Source organism: Euleptes europaea, chromosome 11 (genome assembly GCF_029931775.1).
Source record: "Euleptes europaea isolate rEulEur1 chromosome 11, rEulEur1.hap1, whole genome shotgun sequence".
Taxonomy (NCBI): domain Eukaryota; kingdom Metazoa; phylum Chordata; class Lepidosauria; order Squamata; family Sphaerodactylidae; genus Euleptes; species Euleptes europaea.
The window spans coordinates 29,777,207-29,795,970 of NC_079322.1; the positions used below are offsets into that span (position 1 = coordinate 29,777,207).

At 44.8% G+C, this 18,764-nt stretch overlaps 1 protein-coding gene across 1 annotated transcript in view; it reads left to right on the forward strand.

Moving 5' to 3' along the window:
- The first annotated feature begins 425 nt into the window (after positions 1–425).
- The window catches only part of CPNE4 (copine 4), a 185,957-nt gene continuing 167,618 nt past the window's right edge, over positions 426–18,764 (forward strand). Inside the window, exon 1 of the mRNA XM_056856978.1 lies at positions 426–605. Within this exon, the coding sequence (XP_056712956.1) occupies positions 426–605 (180 nt within the window). The remainder of the gene's footprint in view (positions 606–18,764) is intronic.

An 18,764-nucleotide genomic window follows, 5' to 3' on the forward strand; every position in this document is an offset into this window, starting at 1 on the left:
GAGGGCATCTTGGCCATCTTCTGGGCATTGAGTAGTCAAGTCAAGTTTATTGATACGGTCTATTTGACAAGCCAGAAATTAGTATATCAGATTGTCCAACTTGGTACAACTGTAAAAACTATTACAAATTATAAAAATTGATAAAAAATCTGGTATTAATAAGATATAAAATATTAGTGCATAACACAAAAGTGGCTCTGGGCATGGAGTAGGGGTCCCTGGGGGTGTGGGGGGAGATGTAGTTGTGGATTTCCTGCATTGTGCAGGGGGTTGGACTAGATGACCCTGGTGGTCCCTTCCAACTCTGTTTCCATGATTCTATGATCCCTAGAGTACTAATGTCTGGAACAGTTTCCCTCTGAATACAAGATTGCTTTTGTGTTTTAAGAAGTTTTTCCATTGAACATTTGCTGTCTTTGCAGAGTATGAAGAAAATGAGCAACATCTATGAATCAGCAGCTAACACCCTGGGAATCTTTAGCAGCCCATGCCTGACTAAGGTGGAACTGAGAGTTGCGTGCAAAGGCATATCCGACCGGGATGCCCTCTCTAAGCCAGATCCCTGTGTCATCCTGAAAATGCAGTCTCATGGGCAATGGTTCGAGGTAGGTCTCCCATTTAAATGCATATTAAGGGGGGATTTTTTTGGTGGTGGTTTGATGTCCTGCTATAATTGTGCTGCTTTGTGTGGTATGTTGTAGCCGAACAGGCAAAAGCCTTGCCTCTCTTTGGGGGCATTTTATAGCTGTGTACTCCCCATCATTGGTACCATTACATCCACAGCATACGACTGTAAATCATTTTTGAAAATTGCTCAGTTGAACAGCAACCTATGATACTGTCCAAGACAACTGCGGATTAAAAAAGGTAAAGGTAGTCCCCTGTGCAAGCACTTGGTCATTACTGACCCATGGGGTGATGTCACATCCTTACGTTTCCTAGGCAGACTATGTTTAAGGGGGTGGTTTGCCATTGCCTTCCCCAGTCATCTACACTTTAACCTCAGCAGCAAGCTGGGTGCTAATTTTTCCGACCACGGAAGGATGGAAGGCTGAGTCAACCTTGAGCCGGCTACCTGAAACCAACTTCCATCACGATCGAACTCAGGTCGTGAGCACAGCTTTTAACTGTAGTACTGCATTTTACCACTCTGCACCATGGGGCTCGGTTAATTGCGGATTAGTTGTACCAATAGATAAGAGCACTGTGACCTTTTATATACCTCAATTCGGAAAACTTTTTTTAAAAAACCTCAGGGCATTTGTGGCTGTAATCCACCTAAAGGGGAGCACTTCAAGATCCTGTTGATTCAATGCAAGAGTTCAGCATGGGCTAAACTCTTTCCCACTGAAATCGAGGGATGCAGAAGTCTTAATGATGGCAGGAAAGTTCCCGCTATAAACGCTCTTTTGTCAATTATGTAGGGTGGTGTTAAAATGAAAAACCAAGAATGGAAAATTATTTGCCAGGGTTGAGGCTGAAAGTGTGTGACTGGCCCAACGTCATCCAGCAAGTTTCCATGGCAGAGTGGAGGCTGGAACCTGGGTTTCCCAGATCCTAGCCAGACTATTTAACCACTACACCATGCTGCCGATTGTTGTACAATTTTATGATTTTATGTTTCTTTCAGTACATGACTGTAAGAGACACAGTGGTGCTGTCATACATACAAATCTGAAAATATATTTTATGCATTTTGAAGGCTATCAAATAAATAGACACTGGGGATGTGATACAGTAATTATCCTAGCAGAATTTCTGTGTGTATTCTATTCATTTTGAGTGTTGTGGCTTTAAACAAGTCTTTTGGATCAACATCGGCCAGAGCTTTAATAAAAGGTTAAAGGCATTATTTCCCAAGTAAATCTCTTGCAATCCAGGTTTACCTATCAAAACTCACTCGAGAGTCTACAAGCATTTTCATATTCAGAAAGTTAGAATGCCGTTTGCGCTTAAGGAGATATTGGAAAAGTACAGACAGGAGGCTGATGGGGAGGGAAGAGTTTATTGGAAAGAGGTTAAGAAATTTGGTTAATTGAAATGCAAAGAATGGCATTTGCAATTCCGATATTGCAGCAGTGGGCAATATCTGCATGTTGCTGCATGTCAATATCTACCAGTCTAGCCACAAGCAAGTGCCAGTTAATACATGCAGAAGAATGAGGTGGGAATAAAGTGGCCGGGAGGTGGCAGAATGGACTGCACCACTTCAGATTGTGGACTGTGGTCTCCAACCTTCTTGAGCCTGTGGGCATTTTGGAATGGCTGCTGCAGAAGGTGGAGTAGGGTTTCCAACCTCCTTTCCTTTATCCCTTAGAAGCTCCTTGATCCATTGATCTTGAGCAGCATAAATCTAATGTTTGAGGGATATAAGGACTGAAAAAAATCTTGCCACTGACAATGTAGCCTTGGGATCCCTGTCACTTAGTAGAAAAGGCATTATATCAGACACAGAGGCATTAGATTTATATGTTAAAAGGGGAGAGATATAACGTGATCGAAGTTCCTCATAAAAGCGGCATTTCAAGAGGGCATGAGCTAATGAATCAATAGAGCCAGAAGAGCAAGGACAGGTCCAGCCTGGGTATGGTATATTCAAAATTCTGCCCTGCATAACCATAGAGGGGTTAGCAGTTGCCAACCTCCAGGTACTAGCTGGAGATCTCCTGCTGTTACAACTGATCTCCAGCCGATAGAGATCAGTTCACCTGCAGAAAATGGCCACTTTGGCAGTTGGACTCTATGGCATTGAAGTCCCTCCCCTCCCCAAACTCCACCCTCCTCAGGCTCTGCCCCAAAAATCTCCTGCCGGTGGTGAAGAGGGACCTGGCAACCCTACCACTAATGGGGATTCTTGCTGCTGTCTGCTGAGACTCAGATATTTGGAGGGGGAAGTAGGCCAGCAAAAAAGGGGGGAAGTGATCTGCATCCCTGCACAATGACGTGCGGAAATTATGAACTGTTACTCTGTATAATTTATAATCAAACCTTCTCATTTACCACAAGTCAAAAAAGAATCAACACCATATGTGAGACTACAAAAAGTGTAAAATGACCTTTTTTAGGTTGGAAATATTTTTAGGACAACATGTTTTAAAAATAAAACCCAACCAAACAGATTAATCACCGACAATAATTAAAGCTTATTCTGTTGTTACATAAGGTCATTCACATCAAATTGCGTTAATTACAGAAACAAATTTCCCTGCAAAATTTGCCTTTTTCAAGAAAGGGTAGTTCTGAAATCAACAGTCTGCCTCATAAACATTCACACAGGCCTGCGACTTAAACAGTGACATAACCAAAATAAGTATATAGTTTAACTAGCTGTTGTGATTTGAACATCTTGAAGTATTTTGATCTTTTTTTTTTTTTTTTTAAAGAATTAAATCATGGCATACAATGAAATATGTCCAATCCAGTACAACACTGACAAGAATTAGGGGAGATATTGTCAAGCAAATATTCCTAAGTTAAATTTGGGGGTGGGGGAGAAAGTAAATTCTAGATGCTGTTGGAATTCATGGCAGTTAGGGAAAAGTAGGTGTTGAAATATAAAATATCTTAATCTGATACTTAGCATTATTTCTTTTTCACTCAGTGTAAGATTTCATAGCAGGAGTCATCCCTGATAACTGAAGAGTCAGACCTACCATAAGACATAGTGAAGCGGCTGTCCCAGGTGAAAGATCTGAACTCTGGAGTGCCATTAAAATGAAAGGGCCCTTTTTGTCAACGTAGTTGTAAATAATCCAAACTAAAAAAAATTAATGGCTACTGGCAATAGTTGGAATTCTTTGAATTTGGCTGTTTAGAGTTCAAGGAGGATAGAAGCGGGGAGAGATTACTAAGAACACGTTTAATTGACAGGGATGTTTTCCATTCAATAGGGTTTCATACACGTATTTCCACCAATAAGGATGGTGCTGAGAAGTGTGTGTGTGTGTGTGTGTGTGTGTTTTCCAAACGGTTGTTTATGCCTGTTCTCCTGCTGGCTCACTGGCTTGGGGAGGGCTTTGGTTTGGTTCTGTATAAGCCTCACTGGCTCCCATCACTGATTATCATTGGTTTGTTCCTGTGTCTAGCAGGTACAGTGCATTTTGTTTGCAATAACCTATGGGAAAGCAGCGATAAAGACTAGGTTGGAGCCACATGGCTACGTTTGCAAGGTATCCTGTCTCAAGCGATCTTATATATGTTTGCTACAATCAGTAACACAAGGTAGAGTCAGACAAACTTGGTTAAACGAGATGTGAGAATTTGGGGGGTAGTTCAGAAACAAATAATGGTGTTCCCCTATATTTGTCTTGATAAAAGTCCCCTGAGTTGTGGTTTAGCCTTAGTTAATTAAGGGACAAATGAGATTTGATGGGGGGAGGAGAAGACACATTGTGTGTCTCCCCACACATTTTTTGTGTCTTATGGAGCTGCCATTTGTTGGAGAGCCAGCATGGTGTGGGAGAGCCATCATGGAGTAGTGGTTAAGAGTGGTGGTTTGGAGCGGTGGAGTCTGATCTGGAGAACCGGGTTTGATTCCCCACTCTTCCACATGAGCGGCGGAGGCTAATCTGGTGAACTGGATTTGTTTCCCCACTCCTACACACGAAGCCAGCTGGGTGACCTTGGGCAACTTACAGCTCTGTTAGAGCCCTCTCGGGGTGTCTGTTGTGGGGAGGGGAAGGGGATTGTAAGCCGGTTTGAGTCTCCCTTAAGTGGAAGAGAAAGTCGGCATATAAAAACCAACTCTTCTTCGGGCAAGCATACTTGTATCAGTATTAGGGTTGCCAGCCTCCAGGTACTGCAGGAATGGCTGATAACAAGATTTAACAATTAAGCCACATAAGCAGCATTCATCATATAACAAAATCTATTCAGTGCAAGAAGAAACAAGGTGAAACAAACAAACTATATACCAGTGATGGCGAACCTTTTAGAGACCGAGTGCCCAAACTGCAACCCAAAACCCACTTATTTATCGCCGAGTGCCAATGCGGCAATTTAACCTGAATACTGAGGGTTTAGTTTAGAAAAAACAACTCATGCCAGAAGACTTCATGGGAAGACAAGAGCAGGGAAATCACGAGTAAATGGAAGACCTATTTAGAGTGGATATCAACGGAAGGAAGAAAAGACATTCGGTGGAAGATCCAGACTTTGTGCCCGTGGCTGGGGTTAAGAGACTAAAAAATAGAAGGAGTGGAGTTAGGGAGGGGGATGGGAGGGACGGAAGGAAGGAAATGTGAAAAGTACATGTTACAATCAATGTATGTAGAATAAGAAATATATATTTGAAATTTGTATAAAAAGAAACAATTAAAAAAACAACTCATACGTTAACATTTTTTGCCTTAAAAGAAAAACACAATAGCAGAGCTTTCAATGATACAAACAACTTTTTATTGAAAGGCAAATCCAAGGCAAAACCTCCCATTCATAAATGGCCAATAACCCCCCATGCAGAATTTTGAGAATCTGGATGGGGAAAATGTGCATCTGAGTGGCAAATCCAAGGCAAAACCTCCCATTCACAAATGGCCAATAACGCCCCCCCCATGCAACTCCAAAAAAGAACAAGAATTTAGACAAGAAGCCCACCCCCACCCCCTCCCGGGCAAATGGGAGGGGCTTCCAGTTTTGTTGGGGGAAGCGATGAGATGTTTAACCCTTTCCCTCCTGGGTCATTTTCCTGACCTAATCTGCCTCTTCTCCTGAAGCTCTTGGAAACCCCCCTCCCGCCCCGCATGCCCCAAGGTGAGCCTGCTTCACCCCTGCAGGACCCCCAGGCCCCACCCGCAGGCGGGCACCCCTGCCTGGCAGGCCTGTGCGGTGGGTGGGGGTGCTGAGGCCGGACCGGAGGTCTGCTCCCCAGCCCCGAAAGGGACCGCTGCAAGCAGGCCACGCGCTGTCCCACCTCGCAGAGTTGTTGTGAGGGAGGGAGGGAGGGAGGGAGAGGGAGGAGTAGTAGGACCCTCCGGAGCCTGGCAGCCTCCGCATTGGCATGCTCCACTGGCCGGGTAGGGGTGGGAGCAGAGGGGGGAGAAGAGGGGGGGAGAAGAGGGGGGAAGCCCGCCCAAGCCAGATGCCCGAGCCCCGCGCGCTCCGCCCTAGCGCTGGCGGGGGAGCCGCGCAGGCCGAGGCCGGCGCTGGGAGAGGCCTCCGTGTGCGCTCGCCCACCCGCTCCTCCCCTCCTCCCTCCCTCCCTCCCTCTGGGGGGCCCTCCGCACTCTGCACGTGCCCAGAGACTCACGCGCCATCCCTCGCCCACCGGACTCACCACCTGCTGGAAGGAGCCCCTGCCTGCGGCGGCGGCGGGAGCAGCAGGGGTCCCTCGGTCCTCCTCCTCCTCCGGGCTCAGGCGGCGGGAGCTACCAGAGGAAGCGCGCGGTGGTGGTGGTGGGGCAGCCGGGGAGGAGCCGCGCCTGGGGAATGGGGCAGACTGCACGCCCCGCCCCTGCTGGCCCCACCCCTGCTGGCCCCGCCCCAGCCACGTCCCACCCCCACCCCGCTGGGGCCTCCTTGAAGGGGCGGGGGGGCTTCTGGGCCCGAGTTTTGTGAGTAGGCTGAAGACGCGTCTTCTCCTGCCCTCCTCCCCACGCCCCCAGCCAAGTCCTCTGACCGCTCCCAGCGCCGGCCCGCCCGACTCTCAGCTGGGCGGAGGGGCTACAGCTGGGGTGCGGTGGCGCAGCGGCGCGTCTCTGCGCCCCGTCTTCTCCCGGCTGTCAGCTTGCCGGTTCCTCGCCCCGTCCCTCGTGCATGCCGGCAGAGAGGGCTACGCATGCCGAGTCGGTCACGCGTGCCATAGGTTCGCCAACACGGCTATATACAATAGTGTACAAATGCAATTTCAATGGTCCACTCATTTGTTGTATCCCATTGGGAATGGTTAAGTACTTGAAACGTCTGTACAACTATGTTGGATTTAAAAAATATCCTGGTATTGGAATCCAAAAATTGAAGTCTACATAGTTCTTTTGTATCCCGAATGGGAAATTGATACTGTTTTTGGAAGTACGGGTGCATATTTGAAATACCTGATTGAACGGAATTGAAGAAGAAAATAGAAACGATCGTCTTCCTTTTCACTTTGATATTATAAAGCCTTGAACGTCTTGCTGATGTAGCGACTGTGGATCTTTGTACCCAAGAGGACCATTGAAATTGCATTTGTACACTATTGTATATAGTTTGTTTGTTTCACCTTGTTTCTTCTTGCACTGAATACATTTTGTTATATCATGAATGCTGCTTATGTGGCTTAATTGTTAAATCTTGTTATCAGCCATTCCTGCACTAACTTTCTTACCATTGGTAGTAGCGCAGAGGTGTTTATTTGGGTTACTTAACCTCCAGGTACTAGCTGGAGATCTCCTGCAGATCTCCTCCTGTTCTCCGGCAGATAGAGATCTGTTCATCTGGAGAAAATGGCTGATTTGGCAATTGGACTCTGTGACACTGAAGTCCCTCCCCAAACCCCTGCTCAGGCTCTGCCCCTAAACCTCCTGCCAGTGGCAAAGCGGGACCTGGCAACCTTAATCAGTATCCTTGTTTTCTCAGTTGGGGAAGGAGGAACCAGGAGCATTGTAGGTCCGTTTCAGGTTTGGGACATAGAGCTTGGAGAAGGCTTTACTCCCCTTTTCCCTGACACCACATTTCCAATGTGAAATGGCTCACAAATGCCTGGTACTTACAGGGGGGAAAGTCTGAGAACAACCCTTGCGTAGAACCCATCTGCTGCAAGCTGAATTAGGCACTACTGCATTGAGAGGTACCAGTGTTATGATTCACTTATGAGCAGCTTCATGTTGAGTTCCAGTTTTCTAAAAGGTAGATTGGATGTTTCAATTTCATGGGGTTTTTCCCATGTGTTTTCCTCTCAGTGGAAGGCATGCTAATCTCATTGTTCCATGACGAGTCTTACTAGTCCAACAACACTGCAAAACATGTCAAAACCTAGCCCACCAACACAATGTAATTGTGCTTATGGCTTAGATAACATTTTCAAGAGAAGTGCACCTTTTAGAAATAGATGATGTATTCCTGCAGCAATTTCCTTATTACCTCATGAAGCTGTTCCAGCAGCTTTCTTTTTCAAATAACTTTTTGCAAAGAAGTGCAGAAGAGTGTGAATGTAAAACCAACAGCCTCAAGTTAACATGTAAAAATGACTTGGAGCACATCATCAAAGAAATGACTACACACAAAATCAAAACATGCTCATTTACCGTGCCACAGCATGTAACATCACTAGGGTTGCCAGCTCCAGGTTGGAAAATACCTGGAGATTTTTGGGGTGGAGACTGAAAAGGGCAGGATTTGGAGAGGGGAGGCACCTCAGCAGGGTATAATGCCATAGAGTCCACCCTCCAAGGCAGCTATATTTTCCAGGGGAGCTGATCTTTGTCATCTGGAGAGCTCCAGTCCCTACCTGGAGGTTGGCAACCCTAAACAGTGCATGGTGCTGGACTTGGGGGCTTGTTACTGAGGCCTGGTCTACACCTGCAGCAAAGTGAGGGAAAATCCTGATGTGGTAATGTGAAAGGTATCCTTTCAGAGAATGTTGGGAGTAGGGGGTGTCATGGGTCTAAATACTCTTATCACGTTTTTAAAAACCATATCAATCTCTAAGGTGCCCCTGAGTTCTTGTTGTATTTTGCTGCAATCATGGTTACCCATCTAGAATTAGGTCAAATGCTTAAATCTAAGAACTTATGGCGAAAACTTATAACTCGTTCATTGTTCTATTGGCTTGACAATCAACATGTCTCTTCCTGTTACTAATCCTAGAGCTCTCCAATAATTTAGTTTTGGGGAAGTGACAGACATCATTCATACCATGTCTCAACCTTTTGAGAAGCAGAGAATATTGTGGCTCATCAATTTATTCTGGGGCCTTCCTGATTCTTTCCCTGTTGAAAGTCCACTGGCTGTTATTTGTACAAAGCAAGCTGCTGTCCAGAATTATGTGCATTAAATAGGCATCTAACGGTGAAATCCTGTGCAGAGTTATACCCTTGCAGGCCCATCAACATCAATGAACTCTGCTTGGTATTGCACTGTAAATTGCTGACCTCTTCCACCTAATTTATACACCTTGTTCAGTGTCAGAATTAAAGGATACATAAAAGGCTCTCTAAGGAAACAGGCTTTGTAGTGCCTACCTTGATTCACTTAAGTGCAACACACAGTAAAAGTACATAGGGTTGTTTCATATGGAATGGCTGCCCCATTGAGGCATCTTAGGGTAGTGAGTTGTGCTTCATCTACTGGCTCAGGGCACAGATCAACCCCTGTCATGATACGTCTCAGCGTGGCGTAGTGGTTAAGAGCGGTGGTTTGGAGTGGTGGACTCTGATCTGGTTTGATTCCCCACTCCTCCACATGAGCGGCGAACGCTAATCTGGTGAACCGGGTTAGTTTCCCCACTCCTACACATGAAGCCAGCTTGGTCACACTCTCTCAGCCCCACCTACCCACAAGGTGTCTGTTGTGGGGAGGGAAAGGGAAGGTGATTGTAAGGCGGTTTGATTCTTCCTTAAGTGGTAGAGAAAGTTGGCATATAAAAACCAACTCTTCTGGCAGGTGTGCTAAGTTTGGTTTGGAGCCTCACAAGCTGAGTAGGCCATGTAACACAAAAAGCAGAATAAATAAGAGTTGAGTGTGCTGAATAGATTTTCACCCCTAGTTCTTTTTTCATCTCTGACTAACAGTGACGTTCTGAGCAGAGTGAAACCCTTCTAGGTCCACTGGAATCAATGGGTTCAGAAAGGTGTAACTGCTTCAGATAGCACTGCTGGTTTTGCAACACTAACTGTTCACAAGTTCATATTTGTAAACAACCTAATTTGTGCAACCCAGAAGACGCTCTGAGTAGAATCCACGTTGCCATTATTAATAGACCAGAAAAACCCACATTCCATTTTAGAAAGCAGTAATTATGGCTCTGAAAGGTGGATTTCCCTTCCTTTAGGAATATTATCTGTCAGAAAAGAGGTTTTCTTTCCATTAGTTCACAGCTTGCAGATGCTGCCACGCTGAAATCCAATGTCTGCTCGAAATAGGTCTTATAATGCAGCCTCACGCCCCAGGAAGCCTTTCATATGGTGTCTGATTGAAATTGCAGATTTTTGAAATGTCACGGGAATCGCCCTGAAGCTGTCAATCCTGCTGCTCTTCTCTTTCTGCAAAGTTGTAGAAGGTCTATGGTTCGGGGCTAAAGCTCAGTGGGTAAAGCACATGTTTTATACATAGAGATCCCCTGTTCAGGCCCAGGCACCTCCAGGTAGAGGGATCCCCTGGCAGCAGCATGGGATCAGCCAAGACCTAAAGCCTAGAGAGATGTTGTTAGTCTGAACGGAAAGTACTGAGCGAAACGGGCCAATGGTCTGTTTTGGGAGAAAGCAGTCTGTATGAATGTTGCCCACGTTGGGGTATTTTGTGTTTTCATGGGAACATTGCCTTGTTGGAAAATGGTCCATCTTGGACCCCCAAACAATTTCACTGATTCCCATTGGCAGTAGGGTTGCCAGGTCCCTCTTCGCCACCAGTGGGAGGTTTTGGGGGCAGAGCCTGAAGAGGGTGGGGTTTGGGGAGGGGAGGGACTTCAATGCCATAGAGTCCAATTGCCAAAGCGGCCATTTTCTCCAGATGAACTGATCTCTATCGGCTGGAGACCAGTTGTAATAGGAGATCTCCAGCCACCACCTGGAGGTTAACAAAGCCCGCAAAATATGCAATCGTGCTTTAAGAGCAAGTATAACAAAAAGAAACAGCACTATGACCCAAAAATACATAAAATAGGAATCACCCAAGGTGCTGAATGCTAAACCTATATATTGTGAAGCTTATTAACACACTAAAATGCATAATAGTGATAAGTTGTGCATGCATTTTAGTGTGTTAATGCATAATAGTGATAAGTTGTGCATGCATTTTAGTGTGTTAATAAGCTTCACAATATATAGGTTTAGCATTCAGCACCTTGGGTGATTCCTATTTTATGTATTTTTGGTCATAGTGACGTTTCTTTTTGTTATACCACCTGGAGGTTGGCAACCCTAGTTGGCAGGTCAGCTGTGAGCTATTTCAGATTCAACTTGGCGGTATCATAGGTATCATTTCATAGGACGTGTTGTCTAGATCATGTGACCATGTTTCGCTATGGGCTTCATCAGCTATGCAATCAAAAAAAGAGGAAATAGAATGTGACCACGTTTCGCTATGGGCTTCATCAGCTATGCAATCAAAAAAAGAGGAAATAGAATGCACCTAATAGGTATCATTTCATAACGGACCAGACTGGTGAACCATAGCTGATGAAGCCCATAGCTGATGAAGCCCATAGCTAAACGTGGTCACATGATCTAGACAACACGTCCTATCAATGAAGCTATGGATTAATTCTTGATGTTTGTTCCCAAGCCTTCTGTCTACTTCTTCCTGCAAAAGAGAAATGCAAGATTATATAGAACAAGCATTTTCAAGATCTGTGATCTGAATACTTACCTTTGAACTTGTTATATTATATCAGTTTCTGACGATTATTTGGATTGTCTAGGCTGAGAATTTTTATATTTGTGCATTTTGTTCTGTTTGTATTTTTTCTTATTTCACCTTTTCACTTGTCACTTTAATATATTTGTATTTATATCATATTGTTCTTGCTTGCTGTTTCTGGTTTGCTTTAACTGCCAGGTAGTATCAGGAGATCTCCTTCTATTACAACTGATCTCCAGCCGATAGAGATCAGATCACCTGGAGAAAAATGGCCGCTTTGGCAATTGAACTCTATGGCATTGAAGTCCCTCCCCTCCCCAAACCCCGCCCTCTTCAGGCTCTGCCCCCAAAATCTCCCGCTGGTTGAAAAGAGGACCTGGCAACTCTAAAGTACCCGTCCACAACAACAGTAATTACTGATCAATGTATAAAGTCCCAGTGTATATAGCTTATCCCATCTGCACAACTGAGTAGAAATGTCCCATGCTGTGCTACTTGAGTTTCATTGATCTTTTGGGCTCTCCGTCTATGTATTTTTGGGTTGAATTCAGGTTGGACTTGATTACTTTAAAGGGTATGTCCCACCTACCTAGTTGTTATCTAGGGGTCCCATTTAATCTTTTGCTTATGCTAGGTTAACAGAAAACAATGGAAATACTTAGAGAAATAATTTCAGGTGTTTAAAAACATATTTTAATCAAAATATTTTATGTGGTTGTGAGACACGATGGCAGGTCTGCCTAATGGTAAACTGAGAGCAGCACTTCTGGAGGCCCCCCTCCTTCTTCTTGAGTTAGAATCCAGTCCCAAGAACTGATGATGGAGTTGCCTCTTGTCTATGAAAACTTATGCCATAATAAAATGGGTTGTTCTTTTACAAATGTGTGTGCTTGTGAAGTGCCGTCAAGTCTCATCCGACTCATGGTGACCCTATGAATCAATGTCTGCCAAAGTAAGGATTGCCAAGTCCCTCTTCTCAACCAGCGGGAGATTTTGGGGGCGGAGCCTGAAGAGGGCGGGGTTTGGGGAGGGGAGGGACTTCAATGCCATAGAGTTCAAGTGCCAAAGCGGCCATTTTTCTCCAGGTGATCTGATCTCTATCGGCTGGAGATCAGTTGAATTAGCAGGAGATCTCCTGCTACTACCTGGCAGCTGGCAACCCTATCCAAAGTGTCCTATCCTTAACAGCCTTGCTCAGATCTTGCAAATTGAGGGCCGTGGCTTCCTTTATAGAGTCAATTATGGATTGACTTTTATAAGAGGATTTCTTTTTGTTGTTGTTGTTACAATAGACTGGCAGTGCAATTCTAAACAGAGTTGTGTTTCAAAATCCATTGCAATCAATGGACTTAGAAGGGTGTGATTCTGTCTAGATTGTGTTGTAAAATGGCTTCCCATCAGAAATCTCTTCATGCTTAACTCTCAGTGTTAATCATGGTCTCTGTAGCACATTGGCAACTACTCACATGCCTAGACTAGGCTTGCCAACCTCCAGGTGGGGCCCGGAATTACAACTGATCTCCGTGCTACAGAGAGCAGTTCCACGGCAGTGTAAGAGGATAGACTCTGTGGCATTACATCCCTACTGAGCTCCCTCCCTTCTCCAGTCTCTACCCTCTTCAGGCTCCAACTCCAAATCTCTAGGAATTTGCCATCCGGGTGTTGGCAATAGAGTTCCCAACTTCAGGTTGGGAAATACCTGGAGATTTTTTTGGTTGTGGAGCCTGAGGAGGGCAGGGTTTGCAGTGGGGAGGGACTTCAATGGGGTATAAGGCCCAAGAGTCCACCTTCAAAAGTGGCCATTTTCTCTAGGTGAACTGATCTCTGTTGCCTGGAGATCTGTTGTAATCCCAGGAGATCTCCAACCATCACCTGGATAATGGCAACCCTAATTATTAGGCATGCATGTTCCTCCTAGGCATGTTTAGGGATTTTTTTTTATGGAGGAGGGGAAGGCAATGAAGCACCATTTTCCTAAGTCACTCAAGTCACCAAAATGAATTACACAATATTTTCTGCTCCGGATATTACTGGAACTCACTACTTTTTTTTTAATGTTACCAAGGAGTGCAAAAATCCATCATATTATTCATCTGAATAGATATTGCTATTTTACCACTGTGATCCGATTGTATTATTAAGGAGGTGGAACGTTGGTTAAATAAAAGGATGGGCTTTGTGCAGATCTAAATTTAGCCAGCGTAATGTCAGAGCTTTTTATTAGGCTTAGTTCATGTTCAGATATGACAAATCCCCAGCCCTGCCCCACAGTACAAGAATATAAGAGAAATCTTCGAATGTGCTCAATTGTCAAACGGTACTAGAAGAAGGAGTTATTTTTTTATACCCCACTTTTCTCTGCCATAAGGAATCTCAAAGCGGTTTACAATCATAATCCCTTCACACACACACATACAACAGACACCATGTGAGGTAGGTGGGACTGAGAGAGTTCTGAGAGAACTGTGACTGGCCCAAGGTCACCCAGCAGGCTTCATGTGAAAGAGTAAATTGAACCTTGTTCTCCAGATTAGAGTCTGCTGCTCTTAACCACTACACCTTGCTGGCTCTGTAAAGATCTAGCCAAATGGAAATCTGGGATTGGGAAAGTCCTTCTTCAGTAGAGGAGTAAAGATGGGACAGAGTGCCCCAATTTATAGCTAACCACCTTCTCTCACCTTTCCTACGGCATGAAGGCATAGCTCCTTACAGACACCTTGTGAGGTAGGTGCGGCTGAGAGAGTTCTGAGAGCTGTGGCTAGCCCAAGGTCACCCATCAGGCTTCATGTGTAGGAGTGGGGAATCAAACCTAGTTCTCCACATTAGAGTCCACCACTCTTAACCACTCCTGTGCCTTTGTACAAAGCCCAATGCACAGAGGCTTAGCAGGTGAAGCTATTCCTGGAAGGAGATGTAGTGATGGGAAAAGCTTCACCTGCTAAATCTGTGTGTGTGTTGAGCAGCTGTTAAAGCAATGACATCACTTCCGAGTTGCTCCAGAAGTGATGTCAGCACATTGGCACAATGCTGATTGCCGCCCCTTTTCCCCTGGCATTTTGCCCCCCACTGTCCTGCTGAGTGGTGGCAGCAGTGAGCAAAGTGGGTGGAGGGTGGGAGGTCTCCTGCTAAAGTGGGAGTCCTGGCTTCCCTAGGCACAGGAGCAAGGCTATTTTTTTAAAGTGGCAATCCGAAGCTCATCACTCAGTTTTTCGAAATACCCATCTATTTCATTAATGAGAGTTCATAAAGAGTTAATTTATTTCCCAGCTCTAGTGAAATTGGCTCCCAAGCAAGGAGTTACTATTTGTCTCTAATGAATTTCAACATCGTCTTTGTCTAAAACTGTGAATATTTATTGGAATATTATCTTTTTTCAAGGGAATTAAAACTGGTTGGGTTTTTTTTAAATGAGCGCTGAATAATAAAGTAATTGTCTCTTTATCAGCTTGCAGCCTTTCCTTGTTTCGCAATGGAATGCTTTGTATTTTTCAAGTAGCCCAATCAGCCACTTAAATAGATAGAAATGAATTTTGCCCAGATACAGAAACGTTGGATTCGTTTAGGCTGCGCAGTCCCCTGACCGTACTCGTATTTTAAGTTATCAAGCCCTATTACTTGCATCGTTAGGAATATTTCCCCCACTTCTGGCCGTTTCTGTCTGCACTTACCTATTTTTTCCATTCTGATCAGTACGGCAAGATAATTAATTTGGAATCCTCTTGCTGGAGATTCAAAATTCTCAAGTAAATACCATTGTTACTCATGTTGACAGAGTGAACACTAACCAATAATAAAAAGATGTGGGATCCAAAATGTCATCAGTATAATGATGAACCTGGGAACCGTGTTCCCCAAAGTCTTAGACCAGCTGGAGACCAAGATAAATTCTTCGTGGTCCGGTGCCAAGTGCTGGCTGTGCTCACGCGATCAGCTGTTGCAGTGACCAGTGTGCCTCTAGGTGCTGTGCCGTGTGATTGTCAATTCTCTTGCGCTGACAAGGCTCTGTGCTTTTGAAAGACATATCGATGTATAGCGGAGTGACAGGTAGATCTGTCCCTATTACTGCATCCCCATGACATGCTAATCAAACAGCCATTCATTTGAGTTCTATTCAGAGCTCCTGATAACTACTATTCAATGAACGACTGACTGTTCATAACTCTGTTTTAATGGGACTTGGAAGACAGAAATCTATTCCCATAAGCAGTGCCGGATTTACGTATAAGCTAAACAAGCTATAGCTTAGAGCCCCACTCTCTTGCCCCCCCCCCAAAAAATGTAAAGGAAATAATAATTATTTCACTATTAATATACTTCTTAATTGTATTTCAATTCAACAATTACTTTGATAAAATATTTTGTTATGTGCAAATGGCTTTAGATACCTATTAGGTCCATAAATTACCATATAGCATATATTCAACACAAAAAAACAGTGACAATTTGTTGTTGACAAAGGACAGCTGGACATATAAAGGGCCCCATTACCTTCAATAGCTTAGGGCCGCATCAAACCTAAATCCGGCCCTGCCCATAAGCCGCTCTTTGCAAACATCAGCTATCTTCAGCTTCGGACTCCTACTGGGAGGGGGCTTAGAAAGCCCTTCAGAGTCAGCATAGTTTTGCTCTAGCAAGGGGGGGGAAGGACAGGCTTCTCTGGGTTTGCGGTCTCCCATGGTCACTGTTGGTGTGTGATTAACCATTCAGCTACATGATGGGGAGGAGATATGGAGAGCAAGGGTTGCTTGATGAATAGCAGCAGGCAGCCCTAATTAACTTCATGAGTGCAGTGGAAGGATGACCACATGAGAAGGTGCTAAGCAGAGTTATTTGACTCTAGGGCATCTAATTAGCATAAGCAGCCCCTCCCCAGTGATTCCGTCTGACAGTGCAAAATTTACAGGCTGTCCTATAGCTAACTGCATGCAGGGATTGAACCAGAGGCCTCATGCATCCTAAGCCTACGCTGTTCCACAGCGCCATGACTTTTGTAGTCTTTCCTGCCCTGGTATGACTGGTGTTGACATCAAGATCAGTAGAGACTTCCCATATGCTCCATGAGCATCTTTTCCCTGCATGCTCAGTGAGGTGTGTGGTTAAAAGAATGCTCTGCAGTGTGTGAGGGGTGGAATCTAGTCCTGCCCCTTCCTTCTGTTTTGTTGCAGGCCAATAGACGAGCTTTGCCTTATGTCTAGGTTCCTCCTTGGTTGTATTCTAACCCTTTCCTTCTGGCTTCTCAGGTGTGCTGTTAGGGAAACTGCAGGAATTCCTTTTGTGAGTGTTCTGTTGTGTGAGTTGTGGTTCCTGCCATTGCTTCTCTGTTCTTACAAAAAGCTGCTTCTCAGGGTATTCTTCCTTCCCTGGGACTTGAATCCTCTTTTTTTTGGGGGGGGGGTCCTCTTCCAAGGGAGCTGTAGTGGTAGCTGAGTGATATGGGTGGAGTGTCCATGTTTCCTTCCCTGTGTGTCCACTTGCCAAAAGTACATGTTTTTGCAGGAGGGGATTTAAACCCCTCATCTGAAGAGCTCCTAGGAGTATGCTTGTCACAGGGCACCTACTGAGGATGCCACAGTCCTTCCAACAGGACAGAGTGTTCTACTTCCTTTGTTCATTTCCATGGTGTGCGCTGTGTTCTCCGGCGTTTTTGCCCCCAGTCAACAACAGGTATGTGTTAGCGCCAGCAGAATATCTTTCATATCTGGAAACGAACAAAGAAAGAAGGGCTTTTTCGCTTGCTAGAAGCTCTACCCTACCCTCGGCGATCCTAGAAGGCAGATTTAAGAGATTACCAAGATCAGAGTGGGGATGCCCCTCCAAGTTGGGTTGAATCTATTGTGCATGTCTTTTCCAGGTGCTTTTTCTTTCAGGAAGTCTGATACAAGCTAATTTCCCCTCTCCTTAAGCTAATAAAGGGTAGCTCCGAGGAAAGGAGACTGAGGAGTCTCCTATGGGAAGGATCAGACCAGAGGGTGAAACAAGGAGCTAAATTCTGTGCCGCAATATATAAGATCCGTCAGACAAAGCTGGGGCTTGGTAATTTCACTTAAAATGGAAAATATTTTTATTAATTCGAGGTCTGCTTAAACTGTTTAAACTATCTATGAATCGTATACCCTATAGTTTTAGACACTGTTTAAACTATCTATGAATCGTATAACCTATAGTTTTAGATTCTTCAATTTTATTCTGTAACTGATGTGAATGGTTTTAATGGCATTTGCCATATTAATAAATCTGAGCCGGGTGTGTGCTGTAGGTGGGTGGCGGCAGAGAAGCATGTCAGAGTGCATTGGCTGGTTGCTTCCATATATGGCTGAAACGGGGGGTGTTAGCAGCATACTGCTGTATGATTGGAGGGGGTTGGGGGTGGACTCCAGTGCAGTTGCTGTGATCTTAGCTCTTTGGATTTAATTTTTCTGCCATTTCATTTCTCTGCTGAGAAAGCACAGGATTACTGACTAGCTATGCCAGGTTAGTGTTGAACTGCCCATGTGCTTGCAAAATCTGAACAGATGTTAAGTCAGAAAATTATGCCAATTGTCTAGCAAGCAGTGTGGGAGCTGGACTCAGTGACCGTTTGTCCCTTCCAGTTCTAAAGGTTGTAGCACACATCATAGTGGCCAGAGGGAAGCTGCCAAAAATGATCACCCTATTGTGAGTCATTCCTTTATTGGCTCTAATGTCTGCAAACATATTTCTACGTATATCAGTACTCTCCTGCGTGTGTCGCCATGCTAGGGTTGCCAGCCTCCGGGTGGTGGTTGGAGATCTTCCGCTATTACAACTGATCTCCCAGCAACAGAGAGCAGTTCCCCTGGAGAAAATGGCTGCTTTGGCAATTGGACCCTATGGCATTGAAGTTCCTCCCCTCCCCAGGTTCCACCCCCAAAATCTCCAGGTATTTCCAACCCAGAGTTGGCAATCCTACTCCACACCCTCCTGTGTAGTCACAGGGATTGCTTCTTTATAGCAGGATATCCATATTACAGCCCTGTGTGGCATCTATAATTTCAGTTAGCAAGTCACCATGCAGTTTACCATACTTTTAATCATGAGATAGTCAGCATACTGGTGTAATCACTTTTTAATATAAATTCTGTCCCTCCCCCCCCCCCCAGGTACTTTCACACATGCCGAACAATGCACTTTCAATCTAATGATTGTTTGCAAGTGGATTTTGCCATTTCACAGTAAAGACCAACTGCAAAGTGCATTGGAAGTGAATTGAAAGTGCATTATTTGGCATGTGTGAAAAGCGCCTCATTGTTTTA